The sequence below is a fragment of the Trichomycterus rosablanca genome, chromosome 7 (assembly GCF_030014385.1).
Source record: "Trichomycterus rosablanca isolate fTriRos1 chromosome 7, fTriRos1.hap1, whole genome shotgun sequence".
NCBI classification, from domain to species: Eukaryota; Metazoa; Chordata; class Actinopteri; order Siluriformes; family Trichomycteridae; genus Trichomycterus; species Trichomycterus rosablanca.
Window position 1 is genome coordinate 5,030,549 of NC_085994.1, and position 13,545 is coordinate 5,044,093.

Consider the following 13,545-nt stretch of genomic DNA (forward strand, 5'->3'; position numbering starts at 1 on the left):
GTTTGGGGAAGACCCTTTCCTGCATAACTATGCCCATATGAAAAATGAGGTTTTGAAAGACATGGTTTGATGTTTAGTGTTGGAAAACTCCAGTGGTCTGCACAGAAACTGAGAGAGAATGTATTGAATGTACATTTCAACACCCTATATCGGAAAAACTTGTGACAGTATGGAAAAATGCAAATAAAAAAACAGTGTTTATCACATTTACTTGAACTTTGATTTCTTTGCAGACAGTATGAACCCAAGATGTGTCTGGTCAACTTTTTATTGCTAAATTTTATTTCATATTCATGTACAACCCCAAATCAGAAAAGCTGGGACAGTATGGATAAATGCAAATAAAAACTCAGCATGTGTTACATTTACTTTGGCTTTTATTTGATTGCAGACAGTTTAAACCCAATATATTTCATGTTTTGTCTGCTCAACTTCATTTTAATTTCATATCAATATACTGTACATCCATTCCTGCATTTCAGGCCAACAATACATTACAAAAAAAGGGTGTCACGGTGGCTCGGTGGGTAGCACTGTCGCCTCACAGCAAGAAGGTCCTGGGTTCGATTTCCAGGTGGACCGGTCTATGTCCTTTCTGTCTGGAGTTTGCATGTTCTCCCTGTGTCTGTGTGGGTTTCTTCCAAAGTTCAAAGACGTGCAGTCAGGTGAAATGAAGATGCAAAATGGTCCATGACTGTGTTTGACATTAAACTTGTGAACTGAAGAATCTTGAGTAACGATTAACTGTCTGTTTTGTTATGAATGTAACCAAAGTGTGAAAACATGACATTAAAATCCTAATAAATTAATAAACAAACATTACAAAAAAGTTGGGACGAGGGCAATTTAGGGTAGGTAAAGAGAAAAAAACCTTATTAATCATGTCATTTCAAACAGGTGATTGTAATCATTATTTGGTACAAAAGCAGCATCCAGGAAAGTATTATGGAGCAAAAATATGCAGAGAATATTTAGTTTGTCAGCAAATGCATGAGAAAATGTACTTAAATAATTAAAAACAATGTACCCCAAGGAAAGATTGGGTTTGATTTGCATATTTCTCCCTCTTGGTTAATTGTCTATTTTTTCAAAGGCATTTTGTGGTGACTAATAATCAAATAATTTATTATCGATTGTAATGTAAGCGAATCAATTAAAACAAATGCATTTGGCCTAGGCGGCACGGTGGCTCGGTGGGTTGCACTGTCGCCTCACGGCAAGAAGGTCCTGGGTTCGATCCCCAGGCGGGCGGTCCGGGTCCTTTCTGTGCGGAGTTTGCATGTTCTCCCCGTGTCTGCGTGGGTTTCCTCCGGGAGCTCTGGTTTCCTCCCACAGTCCAAAAACTAATTGGAGACACTGAAATGCCCTAGAGGTGATGTTGTGGTAGGTATGTGTGTGTCTGCCCTGCTATGTTCAGGGTGTTACTGTGTGCCTTGCGCCCATTGAAAAGCTGGGATAGGCTCCAGCACCCCCGCGACCCTGATTGGATAAGTGGTTAAGACAGCGAGTATTAGGAATATCTGAAGTGCATAATGGTGAGTGCTAATGAAACGTGCAGAATAAACAGCAGAATTTTGCAGTAAATAAGCGGATTTGGCAACCCTGCCATAACGGCTCGTCTTTTATCACTGTAAAGTGGCTAACTACCCAGCTACATTTATATAGTCGTTAAAATCACCTCAGCGAAATAAATTATTATACCTCTCTCAGAAAATACATTTGTTAATACAACTGAAATAGTGTTTTTTTTTATGTACATTAGTTATAAACTAGTTAGTTGGATATATTTGTAGTTAGTGTACAGTTAGTACTGGTAACGGTTATTGAGCCTGTTCAGGGCAGCTGATTAGCCAACATTCATCCATAAACCACATAAAAACATGAAGTGTGTGATTGAAGGAAATGGTGTGAAGGGTAAGTTGATTATTTTGGTTGTATTACTCATTTTACATGTTATATTTGTGTTTATTTATGTCTATTCTGCACATTTACCTACAGTATGTGTGTGACCTGTGAATGTAACATAACCATCATCCATCACCAGCATCTTCTTCTCAGTATATAATCAATCCCACCAGACCTGCAGGATCATGCTTTCTGCTGTATATGCAGATTCACAGACATGAGCAAGAAGGACCTGGGTTCACAGCCCCAGGTGGGGCGGTCTGGGTCCTGTCTGTGTGGGGTTGCATGTTCTCCCCGTGTCTGCGTGGGTTTCCTCCGGGAGCTCCGGTTTCCTCCCACAGACCAAAGACGCACAAGTGAGGTTAACTGGAGATTCAAAATTGTCTGTGACTGTGTTTGACATTAAACTTGAACTGATGAATCTTGTGTAATGACTTGTTCTGTGATGAATGTGTTAAATGTGACGTTAAAAAAAGTTCTTCAACTTCTGACAGTTCATATAATTAGGACCCTACTAATCTGTTAACGGGAAAATATACTTGATTTTATTAAATTACACTCATAAACTGAATTATAGAATAAATGGAAGCTACAGTACACAGCACAGCCAACCTTAACGGTTGAATGTAAACCTAGAACATCTCAAAGACGAAAAATCTTGTGTGTTTCGACATGGCCCTCTCTGCGTCCACAGAACTGGTTGGTAGTTTTCCAAACTCGAGTCGTGTTTTTAGCTGCTTTAGTCTTCGACATCTTGGACATTTTGACTAACCGATTGCTAACTGAATTGCTGTAGGACTGCTAGGACGCCTCATAGTGCAAATCAACCAGTAAACGTGAGGCACTTGAACGCTACGCAGATGAAAAATGTTAAATTGCTAAACACAAACCTTACATTTTGAATTTCACAGCAAATTGCTGATTACACTGGAAACTTCTCGTTTCACGGCCCGTGACACGATTTTCACAGTCATGAATTAGGTAGGGCCTAGTGAATGCCAGACACTCCAACAGAATCACCCAACAGACCAACCCAAAACTCTGGTGCTATGGCACCATTAAGTGTCACAAATTATAAAGCAAAGCAGAACTGCTGTACTCTGGTGCTGATCTATTGCATGGCATCATTCATTAACATTTTTTTCTGTCACTTTATTTTTATGTTTTGCCACAGCTTTGTCCTGGTCAGGGTTGCAGTTTTCGGTTTTCCCAGAATCACTGGCAGTAACACGCCCTGAACACGAGGCCTGAAATGCACAGTGGAATCATATTTTGATATTGCCCAGGTCCATTTAGATAACAGTCACCATATCGTGTTCTTATGCTTATTGCGTTACTAATGTTTTCAAATTCATTTCTTTTTTCAGTTTTTGGGAAGGCAGTTCATGCTCTGTCTCGTATTGGTGAGGACATTTGGTTGGACCCACTGGAGAAAGGGGTAACAGTCAACAAATATGCAGTAAAATGCAGTCAGAAATTAATCCCATGCAGAACAGCCATAGCAAATATTTGTGTAGCATAGTCAGATTTAACTCTAACGTAAAATTCTTCCTTCTTTCTTTAAAGCTGGCCGTTAGGTCGGTAAACAGTGCCCATTCTGCGTACGCCTGTTTCCTGTTTTCACCTTTGTTCTTCCAGCAGTATATCCTGAACCTAGACCAACTGAAAGAAAACAAGGCAGCAAAATGCAAAGTTTCTTTAAAGGTATTAAAAGGCCTCTTAACTTTCTACTGTGCTGTATATTCTAAAACAATGTACTACATAGTAATAATAACGACTAGTTCAAATACACTTAATGAATAAAAGTATTGGGACACACCTTTTAATTGTTTAATTCAGGTGTTTCATTCAGTCCCATTGCCACAGGTGTTTTAAAGTCTGCTTTTACAAACATCTGTGAAGGAATGGGTCATTCTAAAGAGCTCAGTGAATGCGAGCATAGTACTGCCCCAGGCGGGGCGGTGCGGGTCCTTTTTGTGTGGAGTTTGCATGTTCTCCCCGTGTCTCCGTGGGTTTCCTTCCACAGTCCAAAAACATGCAGTCAGGTTAATTGGAGACACTGAATTGCCCTATAGGTGAATGTGTGTGTGTGTGTGTATGTGTGTCTGCCCTGCGATGGACTGGCGCCCTGTCCAGGGTGTTACTGTGTGCCTTGTACCCATTGAAAAGCTGGGATAGGCTCCAGCACCCCCCGTGACCCTGATTGGATAAGCGGTTAAGAAAGTGAGTGAGTAATTTTGCCTGCGTGGAGTCTTTGTGTTAACTCTTATTGTATGTATGTTTTTGTTTTCTTTAGTCAGTGCTGCCCCTCTTCCGCAATGTATCCTCAATAGATCGAACTGTGCACAGATGTGAGATAACCATCAACATCTCAGACAACAGGGTGATATTCATGTTCAAATGCAGACATGGTAAGTTTTAATGTCATTATTGTATTTTATCGTGCATTACTTAATAGAGTACATTTAAACTACTGTACATTATATTTTTAAATTAGAAGTACAAATGAAGTGTAGATTAAACCTGTAAGCACCAGAGGGCAGTAAACACTAAACTACAAGCTTCATGTCTCAACCTCAATTACAACATAAACGATTTATTGACTACACGCAAAATATCAATATATATTCCCCTTCAGTATTCAGGTATGCTGTGAATGTCTACCGTAATATGTATAATATACTGTATATTATTATAATAATGTACAAATTCACCTAAATAACAGTTCCTCTTACTAGCTTTGTGTAATGTTAGGATTTGTCAGTTGTCCTAACCCTAACTCCACACAGAAAGGACCCGGATCCCCACCTGGGGATCGAACCCAGGACCTTCTTGCTGTGAGGCGACAGTGCGACCCACTTAGCCACCGTGCTGCCTGTACTTAATATATAACTAAAAAATACATAAAACATAACCCTATTATTCTATTTTGTAGGGATCACCAAGACACACAACTTGAGATACCAAGAATGTGAAGCTCTGCAAGCCGTTTTTCCAGCTCACCTCTGTCCCAACGTTTTAAAGGCTCATTCAAAGTAAGTCTAATATGGATGTGTTATTGCTTAATAGCTATTTGTCTCACATACCATCAGGAGGTCATTATGAGAAGCAAAACTTGTTTAGGTTCCTTTCATGGATCTTTTAATCCAGGTACGACTTTACCCTACTTCAGTAATTTATATAAACCTGTATGGGAAACAACATATGAATAAATAGTACAAGTATACTATATTATTACCCATATTTTAAAAAATGCAATATATAAGCTGAGAAATCAATATACCACAGACCATAGTTTTGTGCAGACTTCAGCTAACAGCTCACTGCCGCAAAAAGAACAGTGTTAAGAAAGAATTAGAAATGACAAGTCATGCAGGTCTTGCGGCAAAATGTATATGATTATTGAATTGTGTACATTGACCCTAACTGACTCAGATGAGGCCTGCAGATCTTTAGATGTTTGTCTTGGTTCTTTTGTGACCTCCTGGATGAGTTGTCGATGCTTTCTTGATTACATTTTGGTAGGCTGGTCACTCCTGGGGGTGGCACGGTGGCTCAGTGGGTAGCACTGTTGCCTCACAGCAAGAAGGTCCTGGGTTCGATCCCCAGGCGGGGCGGTCCAGATCCTTTCTGTGCGGAGTTTGCATGTTCTCCCCGTCTACGTGGGTTTCCTCCAGGAGCTCCGGTTTCCTCCCACAGTCCAAAAACATGCAGTCAGGTTAATTGGAGACAATTGCCCTGTAGGTGTGTGTAAGTCTGCCTTGTGCCCATTGAAATGCTGGGATAGGCTCCAGCGCCCCCCGCGACCCTAAATGGATAAGCGGTTAAGAAAGTGAGTGAGTGGTCACTCCTTTGGTAGGAAAGTTCACCACTGTTCCAAGTTTTCTTCATTTGTAGATTATGGCTCTCACTGTGGTTTACTGGAGTCCCAGAGCTTTAGCAATGTTATAAGCTTTGTAAGACGTAGATTTCAGTGACCTTGTTTTGAATCTGTATTTAAATCCCTTTGCAGTGTAATATCATGTGCTGCCTTTTGAGACCTTTTAGCCTGCTTTACATTGACAGACAGGTTCTAGTAAAATTGAACCCAGTTGTCAATTGAATTTGGTTAACTGGTTGATTTAGTAGCTAAGAGGGCAAATACTTTTATGCATTTAGAAAGTATTTTATGTTTACTTGGGTTATTTTAAACATCTAATCAAACAATTAGTTATCTAAAACATGTTAGATGCAGAAATGGAAAAAATGGAAGGGTGCAGATACTTTTTCACAGCAGTATGTGTATCTCCCTGTTTGTAAAACATTGCTTTAGAGCACCTGTTGTATTTTCCCAGACTTCTCAGTGATATGATCTTGCACTTCCCAATCTCACAAGAGGAAATCACGCTGTCTGTTATACCCGTGAGAGTGAAACTGAAGAACTACTTTGAGGAAGACAATGGTAAGCAGCCTTTTAAAATATAAAAATAAATAAATAAATAAATAAATGCTGCAGTGACCGGCACCGACTTAAGCAAGAGTTTGAATTCCAAGCACTGCTATCAACCTGGCCAGGTACCCAGACAGGCAAGTTATTTGAACCTCAGTAGTGTTACCAGCCTGCCGGGGGTCTACACAGACATGATGGGCTATGTCTGTGGAGAAGGACAGGGTGTCCACTGCCCAGAGATGGATTTGGGCACTGTCCAGGGTATTCTGCCTTGTGCCCAGTGTTTCCACTTGAAACAGCAAGTAGGTCCTGGGTTCGATCCCCAGGCGGGGCGGTCCCGGTCCTTTCTGTGTGGAGTTTGCATGTTCTCCCCGTGTCTGTGTGGGTTTCCTCCGGGAGCTCCGGTTGCCTCCCACAGTCCAAAATCATGCAGTCAGGTTAATTGGAGACACTGAATTGCCCTATAGGTGAATGGGTGTGTGTGTATGTGTGTCTGCCCTTTGATGGACTGGTGTCCCGTCCAAGGTGTTACTGTGTGCCTTGCGCCCATTGAAAAGCTGAGATAGGCTCCAGCACCCCCCTGCGACCCTGATTGGATAAGCGGTTAAAAAAGTGAGTGAGAGTCTCTGTTTGGTGATACCTAGACCAACCGGTGTTGATAAACACAATATGATGTAGCATCCACAAATGCAAGTTAACACTATACTATTAATTAAGATAAAGTATTACATTCTGTCTTAATTACATAAAGACGTGTTTATGCAACATTATTTTAACTGTGCAAAACAATATTGTACATTACGTTTCTCTGGATTTTTTATTTACAGAACACAATAGGAGCATGTGTACAGAGATGTCTCTACATCCTGATGAATTTGACTACTTCCAAGTTGGAGTGGACTCAGAGATAACCTTCTGTCTTAAAGAACTACGGGTTAGAGCTAAGAAATCACTTTGATTCTTTAGTATATGTAACGGGGCTGGACGCACACCAGTCCACACACCAGCAAGAATGAAAATAGAACCCGAGTACAAATGTTTTAACCAAGGTAGAACAATACTGAGGCTACAAATCCACCAACAAAAAGGGGGACAATCACAAATAAATAACAGAAAAAAAGTAACAATAAAAAATACAACTCCAAATCAGAAAAAGTTGGGACAGTATGGGAAATGCTAATAAAATAAAAATGCAGTGTTCCTTACATTTACTTTGACTTTTATTTGATTGCAGACAGGATGGACCTGAGATATTTCATGTTTGATCTGCTCAACTTAATTTAATTTGTTAATAAACATCCATTCCTGCATTTCAGGCCTGCAACTCATTTCAAAAATTGCTCTGTAATGCTGAATATCAATATAGACAACTAAAGCACATTTAAAAAAGCTTCAAAGCTTCAAGGCCAACCTTGAAAGGTAGATCTGGATGACCTGTCGACTAAAATTGTAGATCTCAAGCCACAAAAGTATTGGCACCCCTGGCCTAGGAACTCAAACAAAAGATGTGTCTGTCTCTTGAATATAAGGCAGCTTGAAATGGTATTTCTGTTTACACAGATTATATTTTGTAACGATTTAAAGCCTAGAAAAATGATGACGTTATTCCAGATAATGATGCTCCCCGCTTCAGTGTTAAGACAAAATTGTCACAGTCGATGTTTATGTTGTTTACATCTGTTCAGAGTGGCGTGATATTTACATTTTAGTGCTGATTCAGTGCTGAGATTGTGTACATGTTAGACGAAAGACATGGGGCTGCATTAGAAATTGGCTATATTACTTTTTATGATGAGTTATTTCTGTCCCAGCAGCCAGTTGTTCAGAACTCAGACTGTCTATCATGTTATCCTGGACTCAGGGTCAGCTCTTAAAAAATTATGCATTCACAGAAGTAAACAAAATAAGCAAAAACAAAGACTGTATCTATAAAGAATTACATGTATCTAAAATGGTCCAACACCCAACTAACATCTGGTTATTGGGACACTGAGAGGTAATGAAGTGTTCAGAGCAACCGAGTGGCTACAGTCAGTAGCTGTATACCCACAAGGAGCTTCTATATGGTAGGTGTAGCTCATAAAATAGCCAGTGAATTTTGCAATAAATGTTTATTTATTTTAATGAAACAAAATAAAAATCTCACTTTTCTGATGCCAATCCATCTGCAGTTAAATATTAGCCAAGGGTCATTCTGTTCCTGGTCGTATACCCCTCGACCCCAATTTAACTACACCGAGTGATCTGTGGAATCCCCTCCTAGTAATAGCTCACATGGCTCGTGTGGACTGACTGTTCTGGGCATTATTTCTGTACGTTGCTGTTTTGGTGTCAGTGGCTGATGCAGTAGCACAGATGGTTGGTTTTGGCTGCGGTCGAGCCACTAACCTGTCACAGTGAGTTACATAGTTGGAGAGCACACTGTGTCTACAGATTTTACTACTCTCACATGTGAGGACCAAGGCGAGCGGTTTCACACCTCTGTATAGGTCAGAATGTTCTTAATAGATGCGTATCGCACATGGCTTCTGAAGTTTGACTATTAATACGAAGTGGTTGAAGGTTAAATATGTTGCACTTGTTTTTAAGGGCTTGTTGACGTTTGCAGAGTCTCATGGCCTCCCTGTGTGTATCCACTTTGGTGCTTCTGGAAAGTAAGCGTGCATTTCATTTACTACCAAATGTTTACAGGAATAATAAAAAAATGTTTGGACAGGGTTTGTAAATGTATTGTTAGTATTTTTTGTCTTTTAAAATACCTTTTAAAACATCCAACCAATGGATGCAGTCACCAAAATGTGTTTAAAAAAACATTTTTTATTTTCTTCAAAATAAGCCACGTTTTACTCTACCCATTACTTTTTTTTCTGAACCAGTTTTATTCAGTAATTGATTGCAATGCTTTTGTATCAAGAAAGTCCACATATACTACACTGTGTGTCATATAATGTGGGGCGGCACGGTGGCTAAGTGGGTAGCACTGTCGCCTCACAGCAAGAAGGTCCTGGGTTCAATCCCCAGGTGGGGCGGTCCGGGTCCTTTCTGTGTGGAGTTTGCATGTTCCCCCCCCCCGTGTCTGCGTGGGTTTCCTCCGGATGCTCTGGTTTCCTCCCACAGTCCAAAGACGTGCAAGTGAGGTGGATTGGAGATACTAAATTGTCCATGAGTGTGTTTGATATTAAACTTGTGAACTGATGAATCTTGTGTAATGAGTAACTACCGTTCCTGTCATGAATGTAACCAAAGTGTAAAACATGACGTTAAAATCCAAACAAACAAACATCATGTAATGTGATTTGAATAGATTTACTTTTGCATTAAATACGTTAAGTGGTTTCACTGATGTGGTAAATGAAACCCTTGCAACTCATTCCAAATGCAGCTGCTCACTGGCTTCCTGTTGCTGTTCGCGTTAAGTTTAAAACTGATGCTCACCTACAGAGCCAAAAACAGACCAGCTCCAAACTACCCTAGAGAACTCATCACACCCCGCTCTGTACCAAGCAACCTCCGAGCCACTAGTCTCGCTTGTCTTGAATCTCTACCCAGAACTCAAGGTAGACACGGAGCATCAAGACTTTTCTGTTCCTGGACCCAAGCGGTGGAACAAACTTTCCCTGTCTGTCTGAACATCTGAGACACTTGCTTTTCTTTAAAGATGATTAAAGACCTTCATCAGAATATAAAATTCTGGTCATGACTTTTAAAGCACTTCATGGTCTCGCTCCCGCCTATCTTACTAAACTCCTCACACGCCACACACCATCACGCAGACTAAGGTCATCAGACAAAAATCAGCTCTCTGTTCCTAGATTTAGGATGTCCACTATGGGTGGCAGGTCCTTCAGCGTTGCCGCCCCAACACTCTGGAACTCTCTGCCCTCGACTCTTCGCTCTATTTCTTCTCTTTCTGCTTTCAAGGTGTCTCTAAAAACTCATCTCTTCTCACAACATTTTCATTCTACTTCTTGAACTTATATCTCTAACCTATCCTTACACACTGTTGAATTGTTTTTGTTTTGTTTTTGTTTTGTCTTGTTTTGCGTGTTGTCGTTTGTTTTCACTTTTTATACTGTACAGCGACCTTGAGCTTGGTGAAAGGCGCTATATAAGTTGAACTTATTATTATTATTATTATTATCACCTCTTTACTAAGCATTTAAGCTGAAAATGACCATGTATGTACTAACACTCTTATTTTTTTCTTTAAAAAAATGCTCTAACAGTTTCAGCAGATTTGTATAATTGGACTGTTGTCTACGTAAACTAGAGTAAGAAAATGTTTACTGTGAAAGCACTCCTATAAGTCGCTCTGGATTAGACTGTCTAAATGCTGAAAAAGTAAATGTAATGTTAGATGTAAATGTAATGGTAAATGCTGTTTTTTAGGCCTGTATCATTCAGTGTGGATGATATGTTGCTGGAGGCCATTGTAGTGCTGGCCACACTGGTGGATCCAGCCACTGAGAATTTATCCCAGGTCTCTACAGCCGAGGAGGCTCCAGCACCCAGGTGACGGTCGTTTACTTCATCAAATGTCTCTAGATCAGAAGTGTTCCATCTGTTATAGCATATCGTATTTTATTAAAACATTGTACTAATAAAACTAGCAAAATAATGAAAGCAATGATGGATAATGGATTTGTACTGCTGTATAATGATTATTACATCATTTCATCTTTCTAGGAAGTTAAGTAAGGTCTGTCCAGCAGACATTTCCTTAGCTGACACCTCTGTGACTGACATCTCTGTACATGAGGGTCCACTGGAAGCAGAGGCTGCTCTTGTAGCATCACAGCATCAAGCTTTCTCTACCAGTGAGTGTGTGGCCTCCAGTCAGGACAGTCCAGTCTTCAGCCCAGCTTTCCACTTGAGGAAGCTTATGCAACTACACGAAAGGAGAGTGGATCTGTTAAAACCTGTTACAAGCGCCGGGTCAACACCGGCCACTTCCAAGGTTAGAAATGTCTAGATTATGTGTAGTAATGGTACGAACCCCATAGATTTTAATTTCAGTAGACTCTTGTCTTATTGAAATGCTGTAAAGCAGTATGTAAACAATTGAAGAATGTGAAGTAACGCTCATGAAAAATTTGTAACGTGATAAACAGTGCAAATAAATTGTTTATGCATTTCCCCCCTTTTTTCTCCCCACCTAGTCATATCCACATACCTAGTTGTATTTTCTCCATACTTAAAGACGATACATAACACAGGTCCTACATGTGAAGTAGCCAACCACTTCTTTTCACCTGCACATACACGCACTGATGTCAATTATTCCCCGTCTTTGTTCGGGCACCTCCAACCATTCAGCAGAGGCTGCACTTGCAGGGGTAATGAGGAATCCCATTGGTCCATTCTCCCTCAGACAGAGCCAATCATGTCTGTGCAGGCACCTGGCTGGGCAATAGCAGATCTTGGATCAAAACTCGAGAGCTTGAGCTCTCAGGAGTGATGGGGCTGAGTGCCATGCAAATAATTCTTATGGTTGCATGAATACATGTGTAAAAGGCTGTGGTGTCAAACTTTGACCCCACAGCTCTTACTATTATAATCTCAGACAACATATAGCGTATTTTAATTGGCTAATGAACAAAAAAAGTTTGAATTGCAGCTTCTTGGAACTGTTACATATGCATAGGTTATGACACCAGCAGCAATGCAACATGTCCAGAAAGCATTTATTTGTGCATGTATTTATGCATTTTCTCCCGATTTAGTGTCTTCCGCTGCATGGGGATCCCTGATTGCAGTCGAGGTGGGTATATTGCTGCTCACGCCTCCTCTGACCTGCGTGCAGCCCTTAGCGAAAGCCTTTTTCACCCATGCACTCTGCACAAGCGCCTCTCTATCTGCTAATCAGGGTCCTTACACAGCGTTTGAAGACCCCACTCACATAGTCCGGTCATCCCGCCCTAGCAGAAACGTGTCTGCTGCAGGCACTGCCAATTATGCCCGCTAGATGGCGCCCAGCCGAGTTTCGAACCGAGGAGCTGGTGTGCTAGCGGAATATCCCGCTGCGCCACCTGGGTGCTGAAATCTGTCATTTTTAACAAGAGATGGTGATTTCCAGCAACAAACAAGCGTAAAGGACGCAAATTTGGCAAGTAGGATTTGGCAATGCAAAAAAAAAGTTTAAAAGAGTTTGATGGAAATAAGAACTGATGTGGTGACAATAATCTGTTGCAATTATTGATTTCTTATAGTAATTCTTTAGGAAAAAATCTGATAATTTGAATCTAATTAAGAGCAATATTACACTGCAGTTCACTTAAAGCATCTTTAAACTGGTAACAGTAAACATTTACAACTGGATATACTCTCACTGACCATCTTATCACATAAATCTGTCTGAATGTCTGCTAGCGAAGAGGAAACAAAACAAAAATATAGGATCATACTGGAAAGTGTACTCGATCACAGCTATAAAATTTACCCACGTTTTCCTTCTTTTCTTCCCTAAACTAGATCCGCTCTCTGCTCTTTGGGGCAGTTGTGAGTGGACAGGAGGAAGGAAACCCATCAGAACTTCCCAGTCTGGTGTACGCCAGTGACACAGAGGATGATGCTGCAGAGGACTGCGGCCGATTACAAAAGAGACGTATGTAACGGAGAGAGAACCAGATTAGTTGATGTTGTTAGGTATGGTATGGATTATACAAAGACTTTCTACTTTAGACATGTTAAGGTTTCAGGACAAAAGTTCTCACATACGGCATCCTCTATTATTCTAACTATCATTTTAAAGTGGAATGTTTTATTTCTGTGTATCTGTGTTCATGATTGTGTGTATTTGATGTTGGAAATGTAGCTTTATCTATGTGATTTATTCTTGCTAATTTAAGTTCTGCTTTGCCAAAACATGTAGAAGTTCTTTATTAAATACAGTTCACTAGATTGCAAGATGTTCAAATTGATTTTAAAAAAAGTCTGCAAGACTGGACTAGTGCTACACCGATCAGCCATAACATTAAAACCACCTCATGGTTTTTACACTCACTCCATTTTATCAGCTTCATTTACCATATAGAAGCACTTTGTAGTTCTACAATTACTGACTGTAGTCCATCTGTTTCTCTGCATGCTTTGTTAGCCTCCTTTCATGCTGTTCTTCAATGGTCAGGACCCCCACAGAGCAGGTATTATTGGGGTGGTGGATCATTCTCAGCACTGCAGTGACACTGACATGGTGGTGGTGTGTTAGTGTG

General features: G+C 40.5%; 1 protein-coding gene across 1 annotated transcript; it reads left to right on the forward strand.

Annotated features, from left to right (window-relative positions):
- Window positions 1-1,708: 1,708 nt before the first annotated feature.
- rad9b (RAD9 checkpoint clamp component B) lies at window positions 1,709-13,105 on the forward strand. Its single transcript, XM_062998296.1, has 11 exons — window positions 1,709-1,914; window positions 3,273-3,343; window positions 3,472-3,609; window positions 4,202-4,316; window positions 4,841-4,940; window positions 6,240-6,346; window positions 7,162-7,268; window positions 8,924-8,988; window positions 10,724-10,846; window positions 11,021-11,291; window positions 12,806-13,105. The coding sequence occupies exons 1-11, from the start codon at window positions 1,881-1,883 to the stop codon at window positions 12,944-12,946; spliced, it is 1,272 nt and encodes a 423-aa protein (XP_062854366.1). The 5' UTR covers window positions 1,709-1,880; the 3' UTR covers window positions 12,947-13,105.
- Window positions 13,106-13,545: the final 440 nt, after the last annotated feature.